The sequence below is a fragment of the Berghia stephanieae genome, chromosome 5 (genome assembly GCF_034508935.2).
Source record: "Berghia stephanieae isolate SIO BIC M18660-M18661 chromosome 5, UCSD_Bste_1.3, whole genome shotgun sequence".
Classification (NCBI taxonomy): Eukaryota; Metazoa; Mollusca; class Gastropoda; order Nudibranchia; family Aeolidiidae; genus Berghia; species Berghia stephanieae.
Window position 1 is genome coordinate 40,374,146 of NC_088364.1, and position 23,674 is coordinate 40,397,819.

Sequence of the window (23,674 nt, forward strand, 5' to 3'; positions counted from 1 at the left end):
AAAAATAATAGACTAAGGGTATAGAACACTACCAGTAGCCTGTACCAGCCACTTGCTTAGTAGATAGCACCTGCAAACCTGTCAGGTTATACCAACACCCCTGAAAAAGTCCATGGTCGGAGAGTTGAAGTTGAAGATTCAAGATTAAGTTTATTTGTCCTTGTGACATTCTTGTTTCTCAAGAGCCTGAGAAAAAGTAAGATTAAGGGGATTAAATCAAAGAGAAAATAAATCAGTAAAACTAAAACTGTAATCAGTCTTACTTAGTTTATCCAGAAAAAGAAAAAAGAGAAAATTGCGTAAGGATATGCTTTTTTATTAACAACAACATACTATATATACTGTGAAATGTGCTTTAAAAAGCGCAATTATACCCGAGATACTAACAGAAAAATCTTTCCATTGTCTGATAGGGCTGGGCTGACCTTAGCTATTATCACAAAAATTGTTTATTGAGTGGCTTAGGTGATTTGGTTTTTGAGGTTTTATGCGGCTTTCAACACCTTAACTTTAAGGCAATTTCAGCGCAAGTAAAAAGGAAGATGATAGAACAGTCAAAAGATTTTGTTCTACCTATCAAAACACCGAAGAAAACCATATGACAATGGGGACTACTTCTATGGGGACCAAAAGTCGATCCAACTGCAATACATTTTTGTGTCTAGTCAGACACTGACATAGGATATCTGCTAAAAAAGATACACTTGGACGGTTACAAAATGAGCTTTATTATATTTAAAACCAAACAATGAGAACCTATAATGGAGAAATGGTTTATAACAAGAAAAAAAAAATCCCCCCCCCCTTCACAGAAAGATAATCCATCCAACCATTTCCCTCCAGGCAGAGGACTTAATGAAAAACTAAATGGTCCCAATGCAGAATGAGGACCCAAAGCCTCATGTCAAGAACAAAAATATAGGAGAATTGAAGAGATAATAGTGTGGACGGATTAAAAACCCATTGGTCCATGCCCAGGATGGCCAATGAGTGCCTAAACTTAACATTAAAGCATGTTTATGATATCAGTATATACCTTAAAACAGGATTGGAAGAATATCATCTGTCAAGACAATGATAAAATATTAGGCATTTTTTAAAGGGTTTTATGGCACATTCAACATTTTTAGATCAGTGCCAATAGAAAGGTTTTCGTTTTGTTTTTAAGGGTTTTACGGCGCTTGCAACACATTCATATCAACGCCAGTAAAAAGGAAGAAAATTGGAAACATTCTATATGGACGAGGAAAAAGTAAGACAAAGGGGAATGGTTCAAATAGAGAACTACCTAGCCAGTAATAAGGAAATTTAATCATCAAGAATAGACCTATTTAGAACACTTCTTTGTCATATTTACATCCCTCACCCCTCCCTCACTACCCTCCAAGGTGAACAAAGTGTATATTGGTGAAATGTACCTCTGAGACAGAATAGCGTGGCATTCTAAAAAAAATAAAAATAAAAATAAAAATCATATCATGAAGAACACAAATTATCAATGACCACGAGGTAGAATAGATAAACAAATGCAAGAAAGAATACCCAATTAAAATGTGTCACCAGAGATGATACCATGCATGGTGACACTGACCATATCTCAGTTACCGGTCTTGATCCTCCACCAAGTGTTTTCTTAAAACCCTCATGTACATAAGTATTGCTCTATCAAGACAGTGAGTGATCCCACCTCCTACGATTCAATTTATGGAATGCATTATCTCATTTGATTTGTAGCAGATAATTAAATTAATTGATTAACATATTTCAATAATTTAAGTTTTATGTGTATCCATGTTTGTGACCTAGATAGATACATGCCTCAACAAAATTTCACAACTTTAAAAGAAAGAAAAATGTTTAACTGCTGCCATTAAAATGATGAAAACAATACAAGGCATTACTAATTCTGTGCATCAGTACAACAAATAAATGGAAGAAAAGAACAGTATGTGAGTGTTTTTAATGGTGTGTCAAGAGACAATGATTCCTCTAAAAGACCATGAAATTCCTTAATAAACTTGTTTTTGTTTTGTTTTTCGGGACCTGTTATAACGATGAGTGATCCAGAGACTGGAAATATCTAGAATTTAATACTGAAATAAGAAATTATATAATGTGAAATGAAAATCAAACAATTCATCCACAAAAAACAAAAAAACAAAACAAATACAAATTTTACATAAAAAAAGATTAAATTTCCACAAAATTTGTCAAATCTGAACATTATCAGTACTAAGTCAAATAGGGTAATTTGGTTGTTCAATTGGAAATTTTAGAGAAAAATTTAGAGAGAGCTCAAGAATTTATGCTTGAAACGTTTTTAAAAAAATATATAACTAAGCTTCGAACCTGAAAGACACCTAGTTTGAATATTAACCGCATTATGTGGCCTTCAACAAGCCACCTCTCCATTGCTCAATTTGCAGCGCTGAGCTGCAGTTTACACCTGGGCCCAATTTTATGTGATTTAGTTATTTACTAGTCTACTAATTGACTTGCTAGTCTTAAGCCGAAGCAAAATAAGTGACTAAAAAAAAATTGAATTTTATAAACATTTTCTAGTCTCTGAGTAGCTAGGCTCTTGCCTAGAAGTGGGCATTGTAAGGACAGTGACTAATTCGGCTATTTTGTGCTGATAACATCAAGCTCTCTAGTACACAGTGGCTTGTAAGAAAACAGCCTTCATACTTTCAATGCAAAAGATTTACAAAGAGGAAATTAGCAACAAATCCGGTATAGATAATATTTCGTTCCGTTTCATATGTGAACTTACTTTTGCCATGATGAATTCACATGATATTGACTGTCAACTGATCAGACTACAATGATGTCCATGGTCGACTGTCAATTCTATATTCAGGCAGATGAAAGTTTCATTGAAACTTGAACAAATTCGTATAATTTATACTGTAATCAGAAGGTGCACTGATAGCTGAAACAATTTCAGAGTTGTTTGAATATTTTTTTACCAAATTAATCAATTTTGTTGTTGTCTATTTAAATTGAGAAAAAGTTTAACGCATCTATTCATTCTACATGATAGAATTTGCAATTCAAGGATGAATAAAAACAGTCATTGAATGTCAGTAGGCAGATTCAATTGAAATTTTGCATCAAGTTGTACTTTGTACTTTAAAGATTCAAGTTTCCTGCCTTTTCCATTTGATTGGGTATTTTAGAGTAATAAATGAAGGAAAGCTCTGCATCCATATGTTTATGGTATCTATGTAGTTTGTAGTTTGTATCAAATATATAGATCATCTGCAGAATCAGATAATTGAACACTGCATAATTGGGATGATTTTAATGTAACAATGATGTTCCAATAAAGCGGCTTTGGCCACATTAATACACTAAATATAATGAAGCATCGGTGCAATGCAGTATCAGTTGAGCTCAGCATCTCGACTTTCCACTTTTGTCATAAGAATTATTTCCATGTGTATTTATTTCGCTTAAATGTTATAAAATCACCTAGACCCAATAGCAATTCTACATGAAATGTAAATGTAAAAATAAGATTTTAAAAAAATAATAATCTTATAATTAAATACTGAAAAATGATATATGCAAAAATGCAGTGTACAGATATTAAGAATCTGCAATGCAGTATCAGTTGAGCTCAGCATCTTGACTATCCATTTTTGTCATAAAAATTATTTCCACCTGTATTTATTTAGCTTAAATGTAAAAAATTCGCCTACACCCAATAGCAATTCTACATGAAATGTAAAATAAGATTTAAAAAAAAATAATAATCTTATAATTGAATAGTAAAAAATCATATATGCAAAAATACAATGTACAGATTCTTAGAATCTAAGAAACTGCTCGATATCACAATACAGATGACACAATATCCAAAGAAATAACAGAGGTTCAGCAACAATGTAGCTTAGTGTCTTGTGTAAATTACAAGACAATCCAAAAGTCTCTTACACTGAAATGGTCAACAGCATACAAAGAGATGATTTACAAAAAAATAGAAAAATAAAATCATCCTTCATAATGACATTTGACTGTCTCCCTCTTAGAGAAAGTTCCCAGCTTAGGCAAAGCAATCTTGCCAAAGCATTAAGGCAGTGGGGACAAAAAGATGAAAAAAGACAAAAACACCCTTTCCTGCCACAGAAAGTTAGCTCCTCGCAATCCACTAAAAAAAAAACCAGACTGAACCGAGTCAAACATTGCATAAGCTGAGAACATGGGTATTCACTTATGGTTGACCACAGTAAAATGACAATAAACAGTTATAACATTAAAAACAAAACCAACAATTATGTGATGTAAATAATTATGGTTATAATGAAGGCCAAACATTATAAGCCATGCAAATATATTTCCTGACATTGAATGATATTTACCATGAGCTGGAGCAATTCCATCTCCTTACATTTACTCTATGACTAAAAGTGACTCTTAAAGAAAATTATACTTTCAAGCACAGACTGACAACATAAATTGATTGAAGGGCATTCTTATTTATATATTCATTGGGCTGTTGGCAATGTATACAGTGCAGCCCATTTATAGTGACATCCTCTCTATAACGACACTGTGTCCAAGTCATGATTTTCTACCATTTTATTATTAGTAATATAAAATTCTTCATAACGACATACATTTTAGTATGGGAGCCAACTTCAAATCAATGGATAAGATGGAATTTCTTGTCCGATGAAAACGCTTGCAATTCCATCCAACTCATAGCCAATGAAAATGCTTGATTGGCCGATTAATGTAATTGACAACAATATCGTAATAGAGAGGGGTAGCACTGTAATATTCTTAAAATACCCAGACTTTGAATACAAATTTACTTGCAATACAAATTTACTTGCATAATAATAACAAAATGAAGAAATCTGAAGAAATCTGTCTTTTTTTCCTATAGGATGACTCTTTATGAGTGAAGTAAATAAAGCCTTCAAAGGTGGAAGTTGGATTATTCTGTCAGTTTGGTAGGCAAAAATCTTATCTCAATAAAGTCAAGGAGTTCAATAGTTGGTTGGAGTAGCCCCTGGTTCATGTTTAGACCAATTTATCTGTCACTGTTTTTTTCAAACTATGAATCCCATCTTTCATGACGGACTCCAGGTTTAAGGTGTGTGATTTGGACATGAACAGCCTGCATCTTTGTCATTTTTGGTGGGGCAGGAATGGCTTTGTAAGTCACATGGTCTCCTTCCACAGGTACCCATTCTCCATCAATGCTGGTGAGAAAAATGATGAAAAATGAAAATTCATTTTTTTTAAATGAGGTACTTTCAGTTACAGGTCATTTTATATTTTATTTGTGCAGCTATGTGGTCTAGTGGTATGACACTCACTTTCGGATCGGAAGGTCCTGGGTTCAGAGCCTCGTTGGGCACATAGTTGAGTCCTTGTAAAAAACTCTTTACTCATATTCTCTCAACGTACTCAGATGTAAAATCATTACCTGGTCGTTAACAGCTTTGTCAGAAAAAATTGTATTATCACCTAGCAGGCATCATGTCTCGTTCATTATGTTATGTGTTGCTGTTGGTCAGGGACCCTTTGTAAAGTGCTTTGAGCATAATTAGTAGACAGACCTGCCACTTCACGAAAAAGGAAATCAGTATGACATTGTAAAAAAATCAGTATCTGGGGAAAAAATCAGTATGAGACGTAAAATTATCCAATTATCCCCCCCCTTATTTTTCCCCAACACCCAAAATGGCACGCACAACGCCAATCTGGCAATCAGACTACTAACTTATTTAAAGATGGTGGCACTTGGTAACGAGTCAGAAGCCAGGGACCGCGGTGGTTAACCAGTACAGCTCGCTGTCGCTTCATAAAGGAAATGAAAACTAAATAACGCGCCGTTAGTGTTTTCTATCTGTGTGAGTGTGAGGGCATCACAAAGAGGCTCGCTACGTCATGTGATCTATCGAGGTATCGCGGGACGGGTCAAAGTTCACGAGACTTGAAAATTTTAGCGTGCAACGTAAAGCACAAAGTAAACGTAAAAGAGAGGGGTGGAGGGCTGCGGGCCCTTGGTCACTTGGTGAAATCGGTACGATCGGCATGCAGATCGGGAAATCGGTACGTTCGGCAAGTAAATCGGGAAATCGGTAAATACGAAAAAAAGTCTTGCAAATCGGTATGATACCGATTAATCGGTATGAACGGCAGGTCTGAGTAGATATTACGCTATACAAAAGCTCAATTTATTTTTTAAATAAAAGAAAAAACAAGTCTTGACAACATTGGCAAAGACTTAATCTCATTGAAAACCCAGTTTGCTTTTCTCCCAAAAAAAAAAAATGAATAAAAATAAAAATAACCATAAGAGTTTATTGCCAGAATTCAATTTTTTAAAATAATAATAATAATAATAATAATAATAATAATAATAATAATAATAATAATAATAATAATAATAATAATAATAATAATAATAATAATAATAATAATAATAAAATAAATAATTATTTTTTTAAAATTAGTAAAAAGCCCGCAACTTCGCGGGGAAAGAACTATTTTCATTCGATATTGCCAGAATCATTTTCTTGATTAGCTTGATTACGATTAGATGCACATTTTAATCGATGTGCTTGTCGTCGGTGCCATGCTTTATTCGGCATGATTTTAGTTTATCAGTCAGTAGATATCAATATCAATAAGTCGCAAGTCTTTACCACGCTTTACTTGGGAGTGCGTTGCACTACCTTCAATACTTCACAAATTAAAATGGCGGCCGAGAATCAAAACAATGGTCAAATTAGGACATTTTAAACTTTCACAAATCTATCAAGGTTTGTTCTAGAGTTTTTAAAACGCTTTTATATGATGACAAATTGAATAAATAAACGCCTGACAAAAGATCAACGGTGAATATACAAATTGAATGAATAATGGGGATGTAGAAGCTTTCGGAATGTCTCCCCTTTACTTAACTTATGTGAGGTCAAATGAAAATCTGAAGCGGACGCGAAAAATATCATGTCCCCGAATCTGTCTACTTTTGGTTTGTTCGGGCTAGAAGCTAGACAGATCCAATTGACAGTTTGCCAACAACGTTTAACTAAATATTTCCCAGGGCAATAATTATCACATTGATGGCATAAAAACGACAGTAATATCAGCAGTAATATTCGTTGATGTTGTTAATCGGTGAAACTCGGTTTAAAATTTCTGTAAATCCGAATACCGTCATGTGATCAAGTGAATTATATCACGATGAATGCCACGATTTGCTGAAAAACGCTAATCTGACAGTTCCTAGCAAACACACACACACACCCCTCTCCCCCCCCCCCCCCTTTGCTCAGGAATTTCTCTACTTGATGGACACCCCCCCCCCCCTTTTTTTTTTCCACTCCACGCAACCACATTCCAAAACACACACACACACACATATGTATACACCACACACACACACACGCACACATAAACATACACGCAATGAGAACACACTACTACATAACACTGATCACCGCTAAATCAACACAACGGAAGTAAGGACTCTACTGGACAGATAGAGTTGAGGGTGTGGTCATGAGGTGTTAGTGTCTTCGGTAAATTTTTTATGATATCTGTTTGACTTAACGAACTTTCAAACTGACTTTAAATTATAAAAGGAAATCAAGTTATCTGTTTATCTATCTGTAAAAAATACATTTCTATTTTTCAAATCTTTCAGTAGAGTTGTGCGCCGTATCAATTTTTTTATTGACTCAAATAAGCACAATGTTCTCAACAAGGCTATATTTTTTAAGAAAGGATTATGTTTTTAAAATAAATATATATATAATAAAGCTGGAGAAAATCTCTACTTCCTGACATCAGATCAAAAATTCATACCTCTTAGTTAAGCCACGGTAAGCCAATAAAGTTTATGATCCCAGCCCATGAGTGTTGCGTACCTGCTTCTCAGATAATCAGAAACTTCGAGTGCAATCATTATTTATTATGCATTATGACCTGCTGCTTATTATGACACTCACTTGTCAATGGTATATGGACAGTCACACCACTGATGATATTTCAACATACTGACAAAAAGTTAAAATGTAGTTGAAATTGTGATTTGGGTCCTATATTTATTTGCTTGTAGAAACCATTGGCATTGCACTTATTTCTGTTAAAATTGGACAGAAATTACGAATTTGGGATGAAAAATGACTTTGATGACATTTATTTGCAAACACATTTAAATATTGTGAATAATTTGTATTTTCATTATCAGTGAGGTCGATTTCGTCATTCTTGATATCAATTTTATTTCATCGTAATGATGAGACAGGAAACTCAGGTTTACTTTTTTTGATGTAAAATTGTTACTTTATATCAATTCCAATTATTATTCCAATTGTTATATAGAACTTGACACATTTCTGAGTTAGCCATTTGGGTAAAAGCTAAAAGTAATAAATATCATTGTGAGAAATTTGAAAATCAATGTGTTGAAATCAGTTTGAAAAAAAAAAATAACATGTCTGTGTTTCAGAAAAAAGGTTGAAAAACAACTGTTTACCAGTAAATTTGACTTTGAAAATTGCTTTTGCTTAATTTGCAACATTATTTTTATATTGGACAATTTTCTTGATTTTTATAGCATTTTTCATTTCTCAACACACACCATACAAGTCACCAGTTAGGAGTCCTTTTTAGTACTTGCACTCAACAGATTCCATCATAGCCTGTAACATGGTACTCTTTCCCATCACAGACAAATAGTGTATTCTATGTAAAGTTCCCTCCTCATCCAAGGACACAACACCACAGCCAGTTTGTTTTTGTTGGGTTGTTTTTTTTTTTTTGCTTTATTTTTTTAAAGCCCACCTGGCCACTGACCTTGTTCAATATCTTTTGATAAGAAAACACTATATCACTGAGCCACTGGTGGCCAAATAAAATTCAATATGCTTCTGATTATAATTTTCTGCTTTGACTGTTATCTAAAAATCAAAACTTGATTGTAAGCATGTGATATTAAAGGCTTTATCCAATCCTGCTGCTGCTTCTTTATGATGGCCAATGATATCTCATAAGGCCTATCACTTTGTTTTTCAGTGTATCTGAGTACACTGTCATAGTCACACCTATGCTGGGCCATAACTCAGAATGTTATGATAGCTCAAGCGCAAGAGACATTTTTAACAGTATTAGTTTAGTCCTTTTTATGCATCAATGGTCAAAAAGTAATTTTATTTTAGAAATATTGACATTTATTTTTTTTAAAAATATGGTGCACATTGGAGGTGTAACAATATGGCACATACTCTGAAATGTGTACAAAAATTGTTGATGATGGGTCCTCCTCTGGTATGATAAATCCATGACCGCGCTGACGACAAAACTCTTTCACAGTTCCCTTGTGTGTTGGCCCTTCAGCAGCAAGTTCTGACCTTTAAAAAAAATCAATATATTAAATTATCATTTTAAACAATGAATACATATACAATATACAATACATATACAATAGTCATACGACATTAGTAGGTCATTTAAGGGCCAGTAAAAATAAAAAGGAAGATGATAGAGAAAAAGTTATAGATCTGAAGTCTAAAATTTAAAGAACCAAAGAAAAAGCAAGACCAAGGGGACTGGTTCAAATAGGGAACAGAAGATTCCATGAGCAATCCATCGATGTGCCTATTTTGATATAACCGAAAAGTCCAATCCAGACACAAGCAACGGATCCCACTATGAAAATACACTCAAATATTTACATATCCTTCAAACCTAACAAATATAAAAAGTATATAAATATAACAGAGAAATGATTTACATGAAAATAAAAGATATCATCTCTCAACAAAAAGGTACAATATATTCGACTTGTAAACATCCGCACCAGCAGGAGCATGAAAAAAAAAAAAAAAAAAAAAAAAAAAAACCCTGAGTGAGCAAATTCAATCCATAACAAAGAGAAATATGAAAAGGGAAAACAGATATGGGGAATAGAAGACACAGCAAATGACCTTTATGTCCACCATTAATTGGAGCTCAGAAGACCACCATCTTCCAGTTTCAGGAAATATACATAATAATGTAACAAGGTAAAATATTCATTGACTACTTTCTAAAATACTTGACAATGAAACGATGTATACGACTGGAGTGACAATTTGGACGATCGAAAGTTCAAACTCTAGTCAGAAAATGCCCTAGTGGTAATAATGATGATGAAGAATCATAATAAATAATAGAACACATAAATGGGTAAATAACTATATTGCTTCTATTCTGGAATTGTTTTGGTTTAAAAATCTTGTAAAACCCGTGCAAAGACTTGGTCATCTTTAGCTCAGGGTTTTTGGGGGGTTTTTTCATGCTCCTGCTGGTGCGGATCTTTACAAGTCGAATCGTAAGAGCCAATAACGGCACCATTGCTTAAAATCTGGAATCGTTTTGGCTTCTTTGCCAGCAATTTAAAAATCTGGTAAAACCAGTGCAAAGACTTGGTTATCTGTAAGTGATGAGCTACCAAAATAAAAGGAATCTAAGCTCTAATTTTGTTCCTTGATAAAGATTAAACAGATTTTCAAAAATGATAATGGGTTGGAAGTAAACTTGAATAAATTAGAAGGGCAGGAATGTTGTGAAGATATACAATAATAACTGTAATGTATTGTCAGGGTAAATCACCTTTTAAATTAAATGCATGTGCATACTGCTTTCTTAATGACAAAAACAAACAAAGAAAAAGCATTGTACCCCTCTTGTCTGTCCCCTAGCGTGAACGAAATGACCAGTCAGTCCATACTTATATATGCAAGTGCTTGTTACCTCTTGTAATTATATTAATCTAAAATAAAGTGTTCTTTTATGGAAAAAAAAAAATTGTTGTTGACCACTGAATTGATACGTAATTATATGTTTCAAGATACACAACAGTGGGTATAGCATACCCAATTAATAAATTTGTTAAACTAACAAACTAATAAATTTGTTAAACTATCAGTTTGTTATAGCTTGTTCGCTGTACACATCATGAAATTAATAAAATAATAAGGAGAAAAAAAAATCAGACCGAGACTTGCATTTGTTATTTCTGTCAGTTATAAAATCTGCAAACTTGCCAACCTTTGGAAAATGAAATCAGCTACACCCTTGCCCACATAACCAAAGTCAGTGCTTTTATTGCAGACTCTTTTCTAGGGGGAATTTACTAAGTAGTGATGATGATGATGTGGTGGTGGTGGTGGTGATGATGATGGTAATAAATCAATGACAAATATCACCCAAATTTCTATTTATCAGATATTGCTATCATGACACAACCAAATTTTAAAACTATTTTTAATAAATTATTTTTCAAATTCTAAAATGGGAATCCAAGATGGTTGGCAAGTCTGCAAGTGTGTTCACCAGATATTTTTCTAAGCTCACGGAGCTCTAATAGGAACAAGAATAGTGTTGTGGTTCAAAGAGTGTGGACGTAGTGGAAGGAGTCAGGAGAACAGATCATTTTAGTTATGTCACATTGAAATGTATTAGACATGAGTTTTATACCAGGGTTCAATTATATGGGGGGGGGGGGGGGGAAGGAGTAAAAAAAATGTCCAAATTTTTATTACAAAGGAAACATTAATATATTAAATTACATCCTCTAAAAAGTGACATTGTTCAAATCCCTAAGCTTTAGTGTCATTAATCAGTCTCATTAATTGCATCAGTGTAACAGAATAAAGTAAACAGTATACTGCATCCTTTTTAAAAAAGTCTAAACCGTTCTTAAGATACCAAGCAAAATGAAGAATCTTTTTTTCAAACCATTTTTGTGTGATAAGGCAAATTGAAATGATATGACAAATCATTCCCATTCTTATTTCTGTACATTTCATGCTTGAATGACAAGAAGAAAAAAAAAAAGCCTCATGTTAAATAATAATGAAAAGTTTCACTTTGGTTGCCATGGAAATGCATCCATCTTGGATTGTGGTAATCTGAAAAAGCTCCGATTATTAAAGTGAATTTGATATAAATGATAATTGAATGAATTTGATTGTCCACAGTGATCCACTTCTGAGATAAAATAAATTAGTGTACACAATTTGGAAAGTGGCATTTTTATCAAAGTCACTATTTCAGAACCTCTTCCCCTCCTTAGCACTTACATAGACTTGGTTCGAGTCCGCCTTGTTGGCAAAGGACTTGGCACTAAAAATGGACCAGACGAAGGAGATCCTATCTTTGCACTGTTCATGGCTTGTGTTTGTGGGATATCTTTTGGTTCTGACATGATTCTGGTGAACAGAAAAACCACATCATGAAAGTCTATCCGAGTATGAGAAAGTATTAGAGAACTTTTCATTCAATCTTTATCAAACAATACCAGGTTCATGGAATCAACAGCTGCTTTAAACAGCTATTCCCAAACTTAATCTTAACCACTTCCATTTCAGACTTGCCAACCGCCTCACCAGCCAATCTGAGACCTGTGAGGTAAAAAAAACTGGGATTTTGCAAACAAAATTGGGATCTTTTTTCAAACCAGAATGATTGTTTTAAGAAAATAATATTCATAAATTATACTCACCAAATCATTAGGAATCAGATACACATATTTACAAGTTGCATAAATGATATAATGCTATTTCTGCAGGAAGTCAAAGAGAGAGCACTCCTGATCTTTTTTTAAGAGTGTATCCATGAAGTCAACTGAAAAACGTTTCCAGTCTTGTACGAGAAGGTGCAATTTCATCACCAACAGTGATGATAGGGTCTCCGTTAACAATGGTAACCTTAATTCAGTATATCATACACAGTACCCATTACCCATTACCAATCCATAAATCATGAATTTAGACCTGACAGGATTGACAATTCAGGAGGCAAAAATTTTCTGAACTTTAATGAAACACATAGATCGACCCCTATCTCAGTGCTGAACTCCAGTAAAAAGACATTATGCACTTACTTTTTTTTTCATTTAGCAGATGATTATAAAATATACTAAGGGTTTATAACAATAAATTCTGTCAATATACAGAAAATTTGGCAACCTTGGACCTGAACTAGATACAAAGGGATTTGGCCTCAAAAAATGGGATGATCCCAGTTTTACCGGGACGTTTGACAGGTCTGCTATTTGTTCACTGCTACCTGCAAGATATTCCATTAATCCTGACCACTCGTGATACCACCAACTTTCCGCAACGTGAATGTGTCATACCTTGGGTGGGGGGGGGGGGGGGGTGTTACACAATGTGTAATTTATGACTCTTTTCTTCTCCACATAATGAGCCATCTCACTCCACATTTTTCACATTTATAAGCTCTTTTCCTATTAATTGTCCTGCCAGTGATAAATTAATCATAAAACGTGGTAAGACACAACAAAAGAAATGTGATAATCTTAGTTCATGGCAGTTGTCTGGAGTTGGTGGTGGGAGAGAGTAAAAAAAAAAAAACAAATAGATAACAAAACGTCCCATCAGATAATGGTTGGGACTATTTTTTTCAATAATTAATTGTTGTATTTAGCTCATCTCCCGATATATTACCTTTGATTGACAAGAGATTTGTAATCTTTTTACCATCAAACAAAAGCTTGAGAACAGTACTGTACTAAGTAGAGCTGTAACGGGACACTGGAACAGCTCTGTGTCTGTGATACCCTTGGTGCAAAACGATGCATCAAGTATTGAATCGAACTGTATCACTTTCAAAAACAACAAAATAAAGCCTATAAACCTGTCAACATTGAAAAAGTCCACTTTGTCTCAGAAGTTCATGATTGCATAAACTTCGTAATTCCAGAGGTTGAATTTTTTTATTTCTGGGACAAAAAGTAAACTTCCATATTTTTCGGCACAGGCATTATCTGTTTCAAATTTCCTGGACATCTCCGGAAATTCTGGGACTGTATGCATGCCTCCATTGGTAAAGGAGCGTGGTCCCTGCAACCTCTTTTTGGTAAGATCGTCCTAGATGGCAACTGTGGTTTAATCTACGCGAAATAACAATAAATATCTATCCTCTCTCAGCTCTTCCTCTTGACACCCCATCTTTTCCTTCTTTTGTTCAATTATCGTTTTCACACCCTTTAGCACAGAGTCCCACAATTTCTTTCACTTCAATCAATAAAACACTCCCTTGAACGAAAGATATTGTCTAAGGTGAGCAATCGTAGTCCCCGAGCCAAACCAGTGGCCTGCGCATCCTTGTCCCAACCCGTCTCAATCCGTCAACTTTTCCAGTTTCATTTGAAATTTGGTGGTAATGAGTGACATCACTCGCCAACCTTTCCCAATCATCAAAAACGCTGAGGTTTCCTCTCTTGTGAACGACAGGGGCAGGATCAATCAATTAGCATCATTTACATGCTCTTATTACTTTACAGACATCAGCCCTTCGTACTTCTGGAAAGACATTTCTAGCAAGGAGCAACGTTGGGCCAACACCCTCTTCTCCGTCTCCATTCTTTCCTAATTCAATCCTTTCTTTCTTCACTCTCGTTAATTCATCTCCGCCTTATTCCTTATCGACGGCACAAACCGTATACACACATGAAAGTCAAATTCATCTATTAAACTCTTCAAAATCCCTAAACATCTTTTGACTCAGCTGCTCCTTTCGTCTTCATCCTTTTCTCACCCGTCAACACAGTCTGCACCCATCCTTTCACTGTTGCTAAGTCTGTCATTATTATGATACGTGTCACTCCCTACTTCAGTGCCAAATTGGCCCCTTTAATTAATGCCTTCAATTCAGCTACGTTGATGTGATTGAAATCTGACTTTCACGTCCTCGACCACTTTATCTCCAATTTCTAATAAACCACCCAAGGCAATATTACTTGCATCACACCATACAATTCCTGTCCCTGACCTCAAAACTTGCCATGTTCCTCACAGGATCATCATCCTTCACTCTTCGCAACACCTCCTGTAGCATCTCGATTGCTCTTTTGTTGACTCCATCGCCCCCATTCATTCCCTCAGCTACTCTCTTTATATAGCTGCATGCCACAAAAAGCCACCCCACAATGGCCGATTAGTTATCCACATGTTGAAAACAAATCTCTTTTGTCAAAACTATCAGTTACACTCTCCAGTACTTTGTTGCCCGCTGAAAACATCAACCTCCAATCTCTGCTTTTCGATATACGCCCCACCAACCAATGACCCTGGCGCTTGGTTACTAGACCCCCTTCTTTCAAGAGAGTAATCAACACTTTTGCCGACATGCTACTTTCATCTAAAATCATCAACGTGTAATAATGTTGCACATTTCACTTCAGCAATTTTTCCCCAATATTGTCTTTAGAATTGTTGACATTATTCGTGGTGCAGAACTCCATCCGAACCCCAATCATGTGAGACAGTAAGTTCTACCCTTGTAGTTTACCAACTGGTATCCCAAAAGATCTTCCGGAACTCTTACCTGGAGACATGCTGACTTGAGGTCTACAATCATCTCAGCTCTGCTCCGTCTCTACTCTCGCAATGTCTCGCTACACATATCTGTAAAATCATCACCCGTGTGACAGTTGACATGCTTATTCAGCTCCCTGATATCCAAGACTGGCCTGACCTTGTTCTTCGTCGGTTGGACAACAACCATTAAAGGAATCACTCCTGATTTAACTTTTTTACTCTATGGCATCGGAATACCATCCTCTATCCATCTATTATCCACTTCCTTTTCAAAATCATCCTTAACTGTTCCTTTTGAATTCCGATCATAACATTCAACTGTATTTTCTAATACAGGTGGCTCCAATTTCCAAGTCAATTGCACTGTCCAGTGCCTTCCATCAAATACTGCTGTAAAATCACTGCCTTCAAACACCACTTCCATCAATTTCCCTAGCAACCAATTGCTGGCTTTCACAACCCTGTCTCCACATTCATCAATTTTATTGTCATTTTATACATTTTCACCAACGACCTTTTTGCTCACAAGAACTACATTGCAGCTGCTACCAAATTCAATCTTTCCACTTCTGACTGTCACACCCCCAACTCATTAATAACATCCATTCCAATGATAACCTTTTGTCACCAAATATAGTCTTTCACCAACCACTGTCCCTTCTACTTCCAATCACATATCTTGTTCACCATAACACACCATCCGCGACCCGTCAAACGCAAATATATAGTCTCTTCCTTTACATTTGTCCAGCTCAAACCAACTCCGAACTAACCACTGTTGTCATACACCCTGTATCTACCAATGCCTTTACTCCTTTCCATTTGCCTGCATAAATCATTATTACTAGGAGAGGGTGCGCCCCTGTGAAAATGGGTTAACTGCTGACACACCAGTAACCCCCACTTCATTTCCCTGCACCCATCATGTGCTCAGACTTGCGCAACGATTCACTAGATGCCCTTTTCTGTTGCACCTATAGCACCGTACTTCTGTCACATTTTGGTCACAGTCCTTTTTCATGTGTGGCCCACCGCAACGGAAACAACCACTAACCGGTTTTGTCTGCTCACCTAAGCTTCTTGTGCAGGTAGTGGTTCTAACTATCGCTGCAACATACCCTTTGTTGACAGTAAGAATTTGCACTTTATTAAGCAGGTTCGCCATTGACATCTGAAACACATTTTCTACTTTCTGAAGCTCACACGATATTGCATCAGGAAAACCGTTATTAAAACACAACTTTACCAATCTATCCAACCCTTCACCATTAAAACCAGCCAACCCACAGAACCTCCTCATCTCTGTGCAAAACACATCAATTTGTTCACCCATCCATCACTTTTCCATCATCTTTTTATGCGCCTATCAGCAAATGCCTCGATCAAATGCTGTTCAATTTCTCCTGCATTCGACTGTTGCACCTCATCCAACTGCAAGTACAATGCCAATGCATCCTCCTCCAGATGCAACGGCAAGATATTCTCAACCTGCATTATGCCTTTCAACTTAACTACCAGTCTCACCTTCTTCATCCAGGCAATGATGTCACCCTCACCTCACTTCATTAACATGTACTGCTGCCATAATCATATAATTTAATAAAAAGAAGTGCTTATTCGCAGTAGTACTGCGAATAGTGATTTCACGGAGGAATCACTATTCGCAGTATTAGAAGCGCTCTCCCATCTCTGAAAATTAGTTTTTGTCCCCTCACTGCAACCGGTTTTCTGTTCAAAATGGCGTGTTGTCGAATGGCTTGAAGTTTAATGAGAGGGTGTTAGTTTGAGACGGAAAGAAAAGGAGGGATGATTGAAACATTTTGTGTGACTGAGAATTGAGACCGTTTTGTTTTGTTTTTGTTACCCCAATCCAATCCATGAAAATTTCCCCATCCCCACCTCTCTGACTTGATCATTCGTTCACATCTTGAAATCTATCAGCTTATCTTTCAGATAACTTTAATGAGAATAGTTCCATCCCCGTTTATTATATTATTTACAGTTTATATTAAATATATTAATATTTTGTAAAGTTCCAGGAATCTCTCTCTCTCCCCCTCTCTCTCCTCTCTCTCTCTCTCCTCTCTCTCCCTCTCTCCCTCTCTCTCTCTCTCTCTCTCTCTCTCTCTCTCTCTCTCTCTCTCTTTCTCTCTCTCTCTCAACACACCCCCTGTTGCTCATGACTCATGTTGTGATGTAGCTTTGTTCGTGTGCTTCGCTTTGTTATTATTCTTTTTGTTAGGCTATGTCTGCTTTATCTGTTTTCGTAACTGTTTGCTTTTCTGCTTGTGTTGCAGATCATCATGCTTCTCGTCGTACCTCTTTTGAATTTTGAATAAAGCCTAGACTTACGTTTAAACTAAAGACAGACTCTTCTACACTCACTTCAACTCATATCTCAGTGCTCCTGTAAATAATAGAAGTTACCATCAATAAACTACCTCTGCTGCTACAGCAACCACCACCACCATTACAATTACACCATTATCACCATTATCCTTAAAGTAATCATCACAACCACCACATCAACACCAACATCACTGCACAACAACAGACACATCGTCATCATCAACGATAATTGCAAAATAATAATAATAAAATAATAATAATAATAATTGTTTAAAAAATTGTATAACATAATAATTTATTGTTTAAAATAAATAATAATCATAATGTAGTTTATTTATATTTTGCGCCCAATCCTTTATACAATAAAGCTCTAGGCTAGTATGCTACTACTGCAAATACAGAACAAACCGGCATTTGCAGTACTACTGCAAATAACGAATACGAACGCCATCTACTATTCACAGTACTACTGCAAATAACGAATACGAACGCTATCTTCTATTCCCAATACTACTTCGAATAGATGTGGCCTTAATAAAAATAAAGTTCTGCCAAAATAGCTTGTGGTTTAATCTACGCGAAATAATCAGAATCTACCCTCTCTTGGCTTTTCCTGTCTTGACAACCCATCTTTTCTCCTTTCGTTCAATTATCGTTTTCACAGAGAGTAAATCACCTGGACCTGACAAACTTCATCCTTACATCCTAAAAAACTTAGCAGAGCAGCTAGTAGAACCCCTAACCAAGATATTTAACCAGTCGATGAAAGAAGGAAGACTACCAAGGGAATGGAAAGAAGCTAACGTCACAGCCATATTCAAGAAGGGAGACAGAAAAAATCCAGAAAACTACAGACCAGTGAGCCTGACATGTCGTCTGCAAGCTCATGGAACAGCTGATTAGAGAAGAAATGGTTGATCATATGACCAAGAACAAACTATTCAGCAAAGATCAACATGGTTTCATGGCGGGAAGGTCTACAGTAACAAACCTACTTGAAACAATGGATGACTGGACGACAGACCTGGAATTAGGCAACAATTTAGATGTCATATACCTCGACTTCAGAAAGGCATTTGACAAAGTTCCACACTGGCGCCTAATCAGGAAATTGGAACAGTATCAAATTAATGATCAGACAGTCAAATGGGTCCGAGATTTCCTCAAAGATAGAAGACAAAAAGTGATAGTGAATGGAACAGCATCAACGGAGAGACTGGTAACAAGTGGAGTTCCACAAGGAAGTGTACTGGGACCAGTTCTCTTCCTGATTTATATCAATGACTTGCCAGACAATCTATCATCTAAATGTAAAATCTTTGCCGATGATACTAAGCTCTATGGAGTAGCTAATACAGAAGAAGAAAGAAACACCTTACAACAAGATTTGAAAAAGCTTGAAGAATGGTCCGAAATATGGCAGATGGAGTTCAATGTAGATAAATGTGCAGTTCTTCACCTAGGAAAAAACAACAGAGAAGCAAACTATATAATGAAAGAAAAACCCCTGCAGAAATCCAATGGGGGAAAAAGACCTAGGAGTATTTATTGATAGGAAGCTAAACTTCAAGAAGCAAATTCAAGATGTTCAATCTAAGGCTAGTAAAACACTCGGAATAGTGAAAAGAAATTTCAAGAATCTGAAAACAAAACACATGACCACCATCTACAAGACTATGGTTAGATCAAAGCTGGAATATGCTAACTGCATATGGTATCCGAAGTTTGAGGGAGACGAAGACTGTTTGGAAAGAGTGCAAAGGAGAGCAACAAAACTTATCACACACCTGAAAGACAAAACCTACTGTGAGAGATTGAAAGAATTAAATCTCCCGACCTTAGATTACAGGAGAAGAAGGGGAGATATGATCCAAACATATAAAATAGTAAAGGGAATAGATAGGGTAGAGGCAGGATTCCTTAAACCAAACAAGAACATTCAGACACGAGGAAACAGCAAGAAAATGAAAAAAGAACGTTTTAAAACAAATGAAAGAAGGAACTTTTTTTCATCTAGAATTGTAAATAACTGGAATAAACTGCAAGAAACCGCAGTATCAGCACAAAATTTGAATAAATTCAAAGCAGAGTTGGAGATAAGCAACACCCTAGGAAACAAGTTCAATTATAAAAATTGGTCCAATCATTAATAGATGAGGAGGAGCGAAGGAGACTACACCAAGTCTAGAGCTCTATACAGAGGTATCCAGAATCCAGGTATCCACATATTGTGGCAGGGACGTCGCTCCTTTACCACTGCCCGATTCCCGAGACAGCTCTAGTTAGACTCAAATGTGGTTAACAGTGGGTATGGCTCTATTTTTTTCAATGGCAATTCAATAGGCTAGGCTGAACGCAGGAACAGGCTAGATAAATCTAAAGTCTAAATCTAAACACTAAGAAAATTAGGCCATTATGATGATCATTGAAATTGAAAAATGAGAACCCTCTCACTCCTCAATCGTTCAAAAAATTATGACCAATGCATGACTGAATTAATTGTTACCTCTCAATTCAGTGTTCAGTGCTTCCGTAAATTAGATTGAGGTGTTTCTGCTCTGAGCCTGAGCCTCAATTATTTCTTTAGTTGAGTGTAGGGCCTAATACCTAATCACTTAGGACTTATATCAAAGTAATGTGAGTTTATGTGTGTAATAGTGTTGGGTTATTTGATCGCTTTTACTCGATCGACGACCGAGCGCCAAGCCACGAGTCAGTGCTCGATCTCAATGCCGGAAGAGCGAGTCAGTAAAACGATCACTCGATCGCAAAACGATCAAGCGGGTTGTGAGCTTGAGACGATCTTGACACGTGAGACGAGCTTGAGACGATCAGGATTCGAGCGAGCGGAGGGGTAACGAGTGTTTCGAATCATTTCAAATTCAAACGATCACAGTTTGCCATCCGATACCAATCGCCAATGTTTGCACACGGTAGTCTGTGGTTCTTCCACAGCCCTCACTCCTTGTCAGATGTTAGTGTGTCTGGGTGGCAGTGGCAGGGAAAGTCGTATAGGTGTATCACGCGTGTGTGACAAGACTTCATTAAACCTACTAAAGTTTGACTATCACACACACACACACACACACATACACACACACACACACTAAGGCTATTTCTATGACACACACGCATCCCTCTATCAATGAACACTCCTACAGTAGTGCGGCTATGTGGTCTAGTCATGACGTAACTATAGTACTCTTGTCGGCCATGGGTCTAGTGCATTATAATGGTCTAGTGGTATGACACCCGTGTTCGGATCGGAAAGTCCTGGGTTCGAGCCTCGCGCTCGGTGCATAGTTGAGTCTTTGGACAAGGCTCTTTACTCACATTCTCTCACCGTACTCAGGTGTAAAATGAGTACCTGGCCGTTAACAGCGTTGTCTTTGTCTGAAAAATTGTAATATCGCCTAACAGGCGGCATGTCCCGTCCTACATATTAAATGTTGCTGTTGACCGGGGACCCCTTTACAAAGCGCTTTGATCACATTTAGTGGATATTGTAAAGCTCAATTTTTTAAAGTAAAACATTAGCTTTGAATATGGAATGTTTCAATTTTAGATGCCTGTGTATTCTTTGTTAGTTCCCATCATCATCATCATCATCATCATCATCATCATCATCATCATCATCATCATCATCATCATCATCATCATCATCATCATCATCAGGGGCAGCGGTACGGTCTTTGGTTGGCACCCGAAAGGTACCGAGTTCGATCACCCGCCGCTGAGTGGTCTTGAGCAAGTCACCTTGCCCTAACTAAATTTGCGGCGCTGCACTGCGGCTATCGCTTGGGTTATTCCAGTCTTCCCTTAGAATAGACCCGAAAGACGAATCTCCCCTATGGGATGAATAAAGGGAATTATGTTTAATTTATTTATCATCACCATCATATCAGCGGGATCATCATCATCACCACCACCACCACCACCACCCTAATAATAATGGATAAAATAATAATCAACACATTTCAATGTAATAATCAATCTAAAATCAATCAGTGCTCCTAAAAGACCCTTTGATTTCTTTGTCTAATTCGTTCCATACTTTTGGAGTCCCGACAAAGAAAGCTTTTCAGCTAACTATAGTTTATATATGGAAATATTAATCAGTCGTTTATATTGGAATCGGAGTTGTCTAGCAGGTGTATTAGTTCAAAGCGCATTTCCAAGGATTTACCATGCTCAATGAACTTCACAATATTTAATTTAATTTATTCCTCCGGCACGCCATATCGACCATACATCCATTTCGTACAGAAGGTACCGATCGCTGTTTGGAGTCTTTTTGTATTAAAGCTCTTTACAATACCCGTCATTGCTTATAAGATAAGAATACATTCACACCTGAGTCAAGTGTCTTACACACGGACTTAACGTCTGGATCACAATTTTCAACAATCACTGTCACTCATCCGGCCATTGACAAGGCTTGATTTTCTGACAAGAGACACCGTACCACTGAGCGACCGAACAAATAATCACCATCTGCGCCATCGTCATCATCATCATCATTATCATCATCCTCATCACAGCCGTAACAGCCAGCAAAACCACAATCATCATCTTCGGGTCCGGTCTATCCGTGTTGGGGGTGGGGGTGGAACCTGCTAAAGTATTTCATTTTTTAAACAGAAACACGATAATCATCATCATCATCATCATCATCGTCATCCATTGTCGTCGGCATCGTTATCATCGTGTCCGGGCAATCCGTGTGTGTCTGGGTGTGGAACCTGCTAAATATTATTATTATCTACCTACCTAATAAAAACACACCATTCTTGTTCATTTATTTTTTAAATAATGAAATGAAAGGCACGACCTTTCCCGCACACACAAGAGGCGATGACGACCAGTGACAAATTATGGGAGGTGGGGGCGGCCGACAACTTTTGGCGCGACATAAATATGAAATGTTGAGGTGACAGCGGGATGATGGTGGTGGGAGGGGGGGGGGGGGTCTCAACCCTTCACCATCGACAACTGTTTGATGGTGTGTGTGTGTGTGTGTGTGTGGTGTGTGTGTGTATGTGTGTGTGATGCGACGAACGATCATAATCAAGGCTGCCAGACAGCCAGATTTCTTCTTGCCCAAGTAGTCAAATAGACCCCAAATAGCCAAACACCACAAGCATTCTGACTCCCTTGAAAAACTCATTGGTTTTGATTAACAAAACAATCGACTACAGTTGGATAAACTTATCTTTTCATTTTTTTTAAATAAAAGATTTTTTTTAAAAATGAATAATAATAGAAAAGCGTTTCTTAGTAACCAATTTTGAACTTGGCCATCTGGCAGCCCCTATCATAACCAGCTGCAGTCAAGCCAGCCACAGACATAAGAGAGGGAGGGGTATATGAAGTTTCCTGTGGCAAAACGAGTTGCTCGTGTTTTTTTTTCAAACGAATCACTGCTTGATGACGTCACTGACTCGAAACCCGCCCGAAACCCGCTCGATTTTAGATGACTCGATCGAAAACCCGCTCGATTTGATAGTTTCAAACTCGACCCAGCACTAGTGTGTAAGTTGCAGTTACGGGGCGTTGATCGATATCAGTGCTAGGTACTTACAGAATGTTGGTTTTAAGTACTTGCTATTTGATAAATATTCTAGTTTTTAAACCGCGTGGTTCGATTGTAAATTACAAATATTTATTACCTTTTTTTCTCTTTGAAATGATCTTTTAAAATGAAAATATAAATGTCAGTCTTAGGAAGCAATCAGATATCTATCAATAAAAGATGTGTTATTTCATGTCAAAGATCGTATCCAATCAGAAATTGTCTCCAGGGGCCGTGTTCATGAACGCGGCCTAGCGCTTAGTCTCTGACTATCTCTGACTTTAGTCAAGGACTTTAAAAAATCGGATTTCATGTGAGCTGACTAAGCAAAGAGCAGGACTTAATAGTATGCCCTATAGTATCAAAGGGGCAATGAGAATTGCTTGCCGTCCTTTTG

At 36.8% G+C, this 23,674-nt stretch overlaps 1 protein-coding gene across 1 annotated transcript; it reads right to left on the minus strand.

Annotated features, from left to right (window-relative positions):
- Positions 1-256: 256 nt before the first annotated feature.
- Positions 257-20,360, minus strand: LOC144972906 (calcium-regulated heat-stable protein 1-like). Its single transcript, XM_078914706.1, has 4 exons — positions 20,212-20,360; positions 12,093-12,221; positions 9,252-9,377; positions 257-5,213 (listed from the first exon to the last, which is right to left on the minus strand). The coding sequence occupies exons 2-4, from the start codon at positions 12,215-12,217 to the stop codon at positions 5,066-5,068; spliced, it is 399 nt and encodes a 132-aa protein (XP_078770832.1). The 5' UTR covers positions 12,218-12,221; positions 20,212-20,360; the 3' UTR covers positions 257-5,065.
- Positions 20,361-23,674: the final 3,314 nt, after the last annotated feature.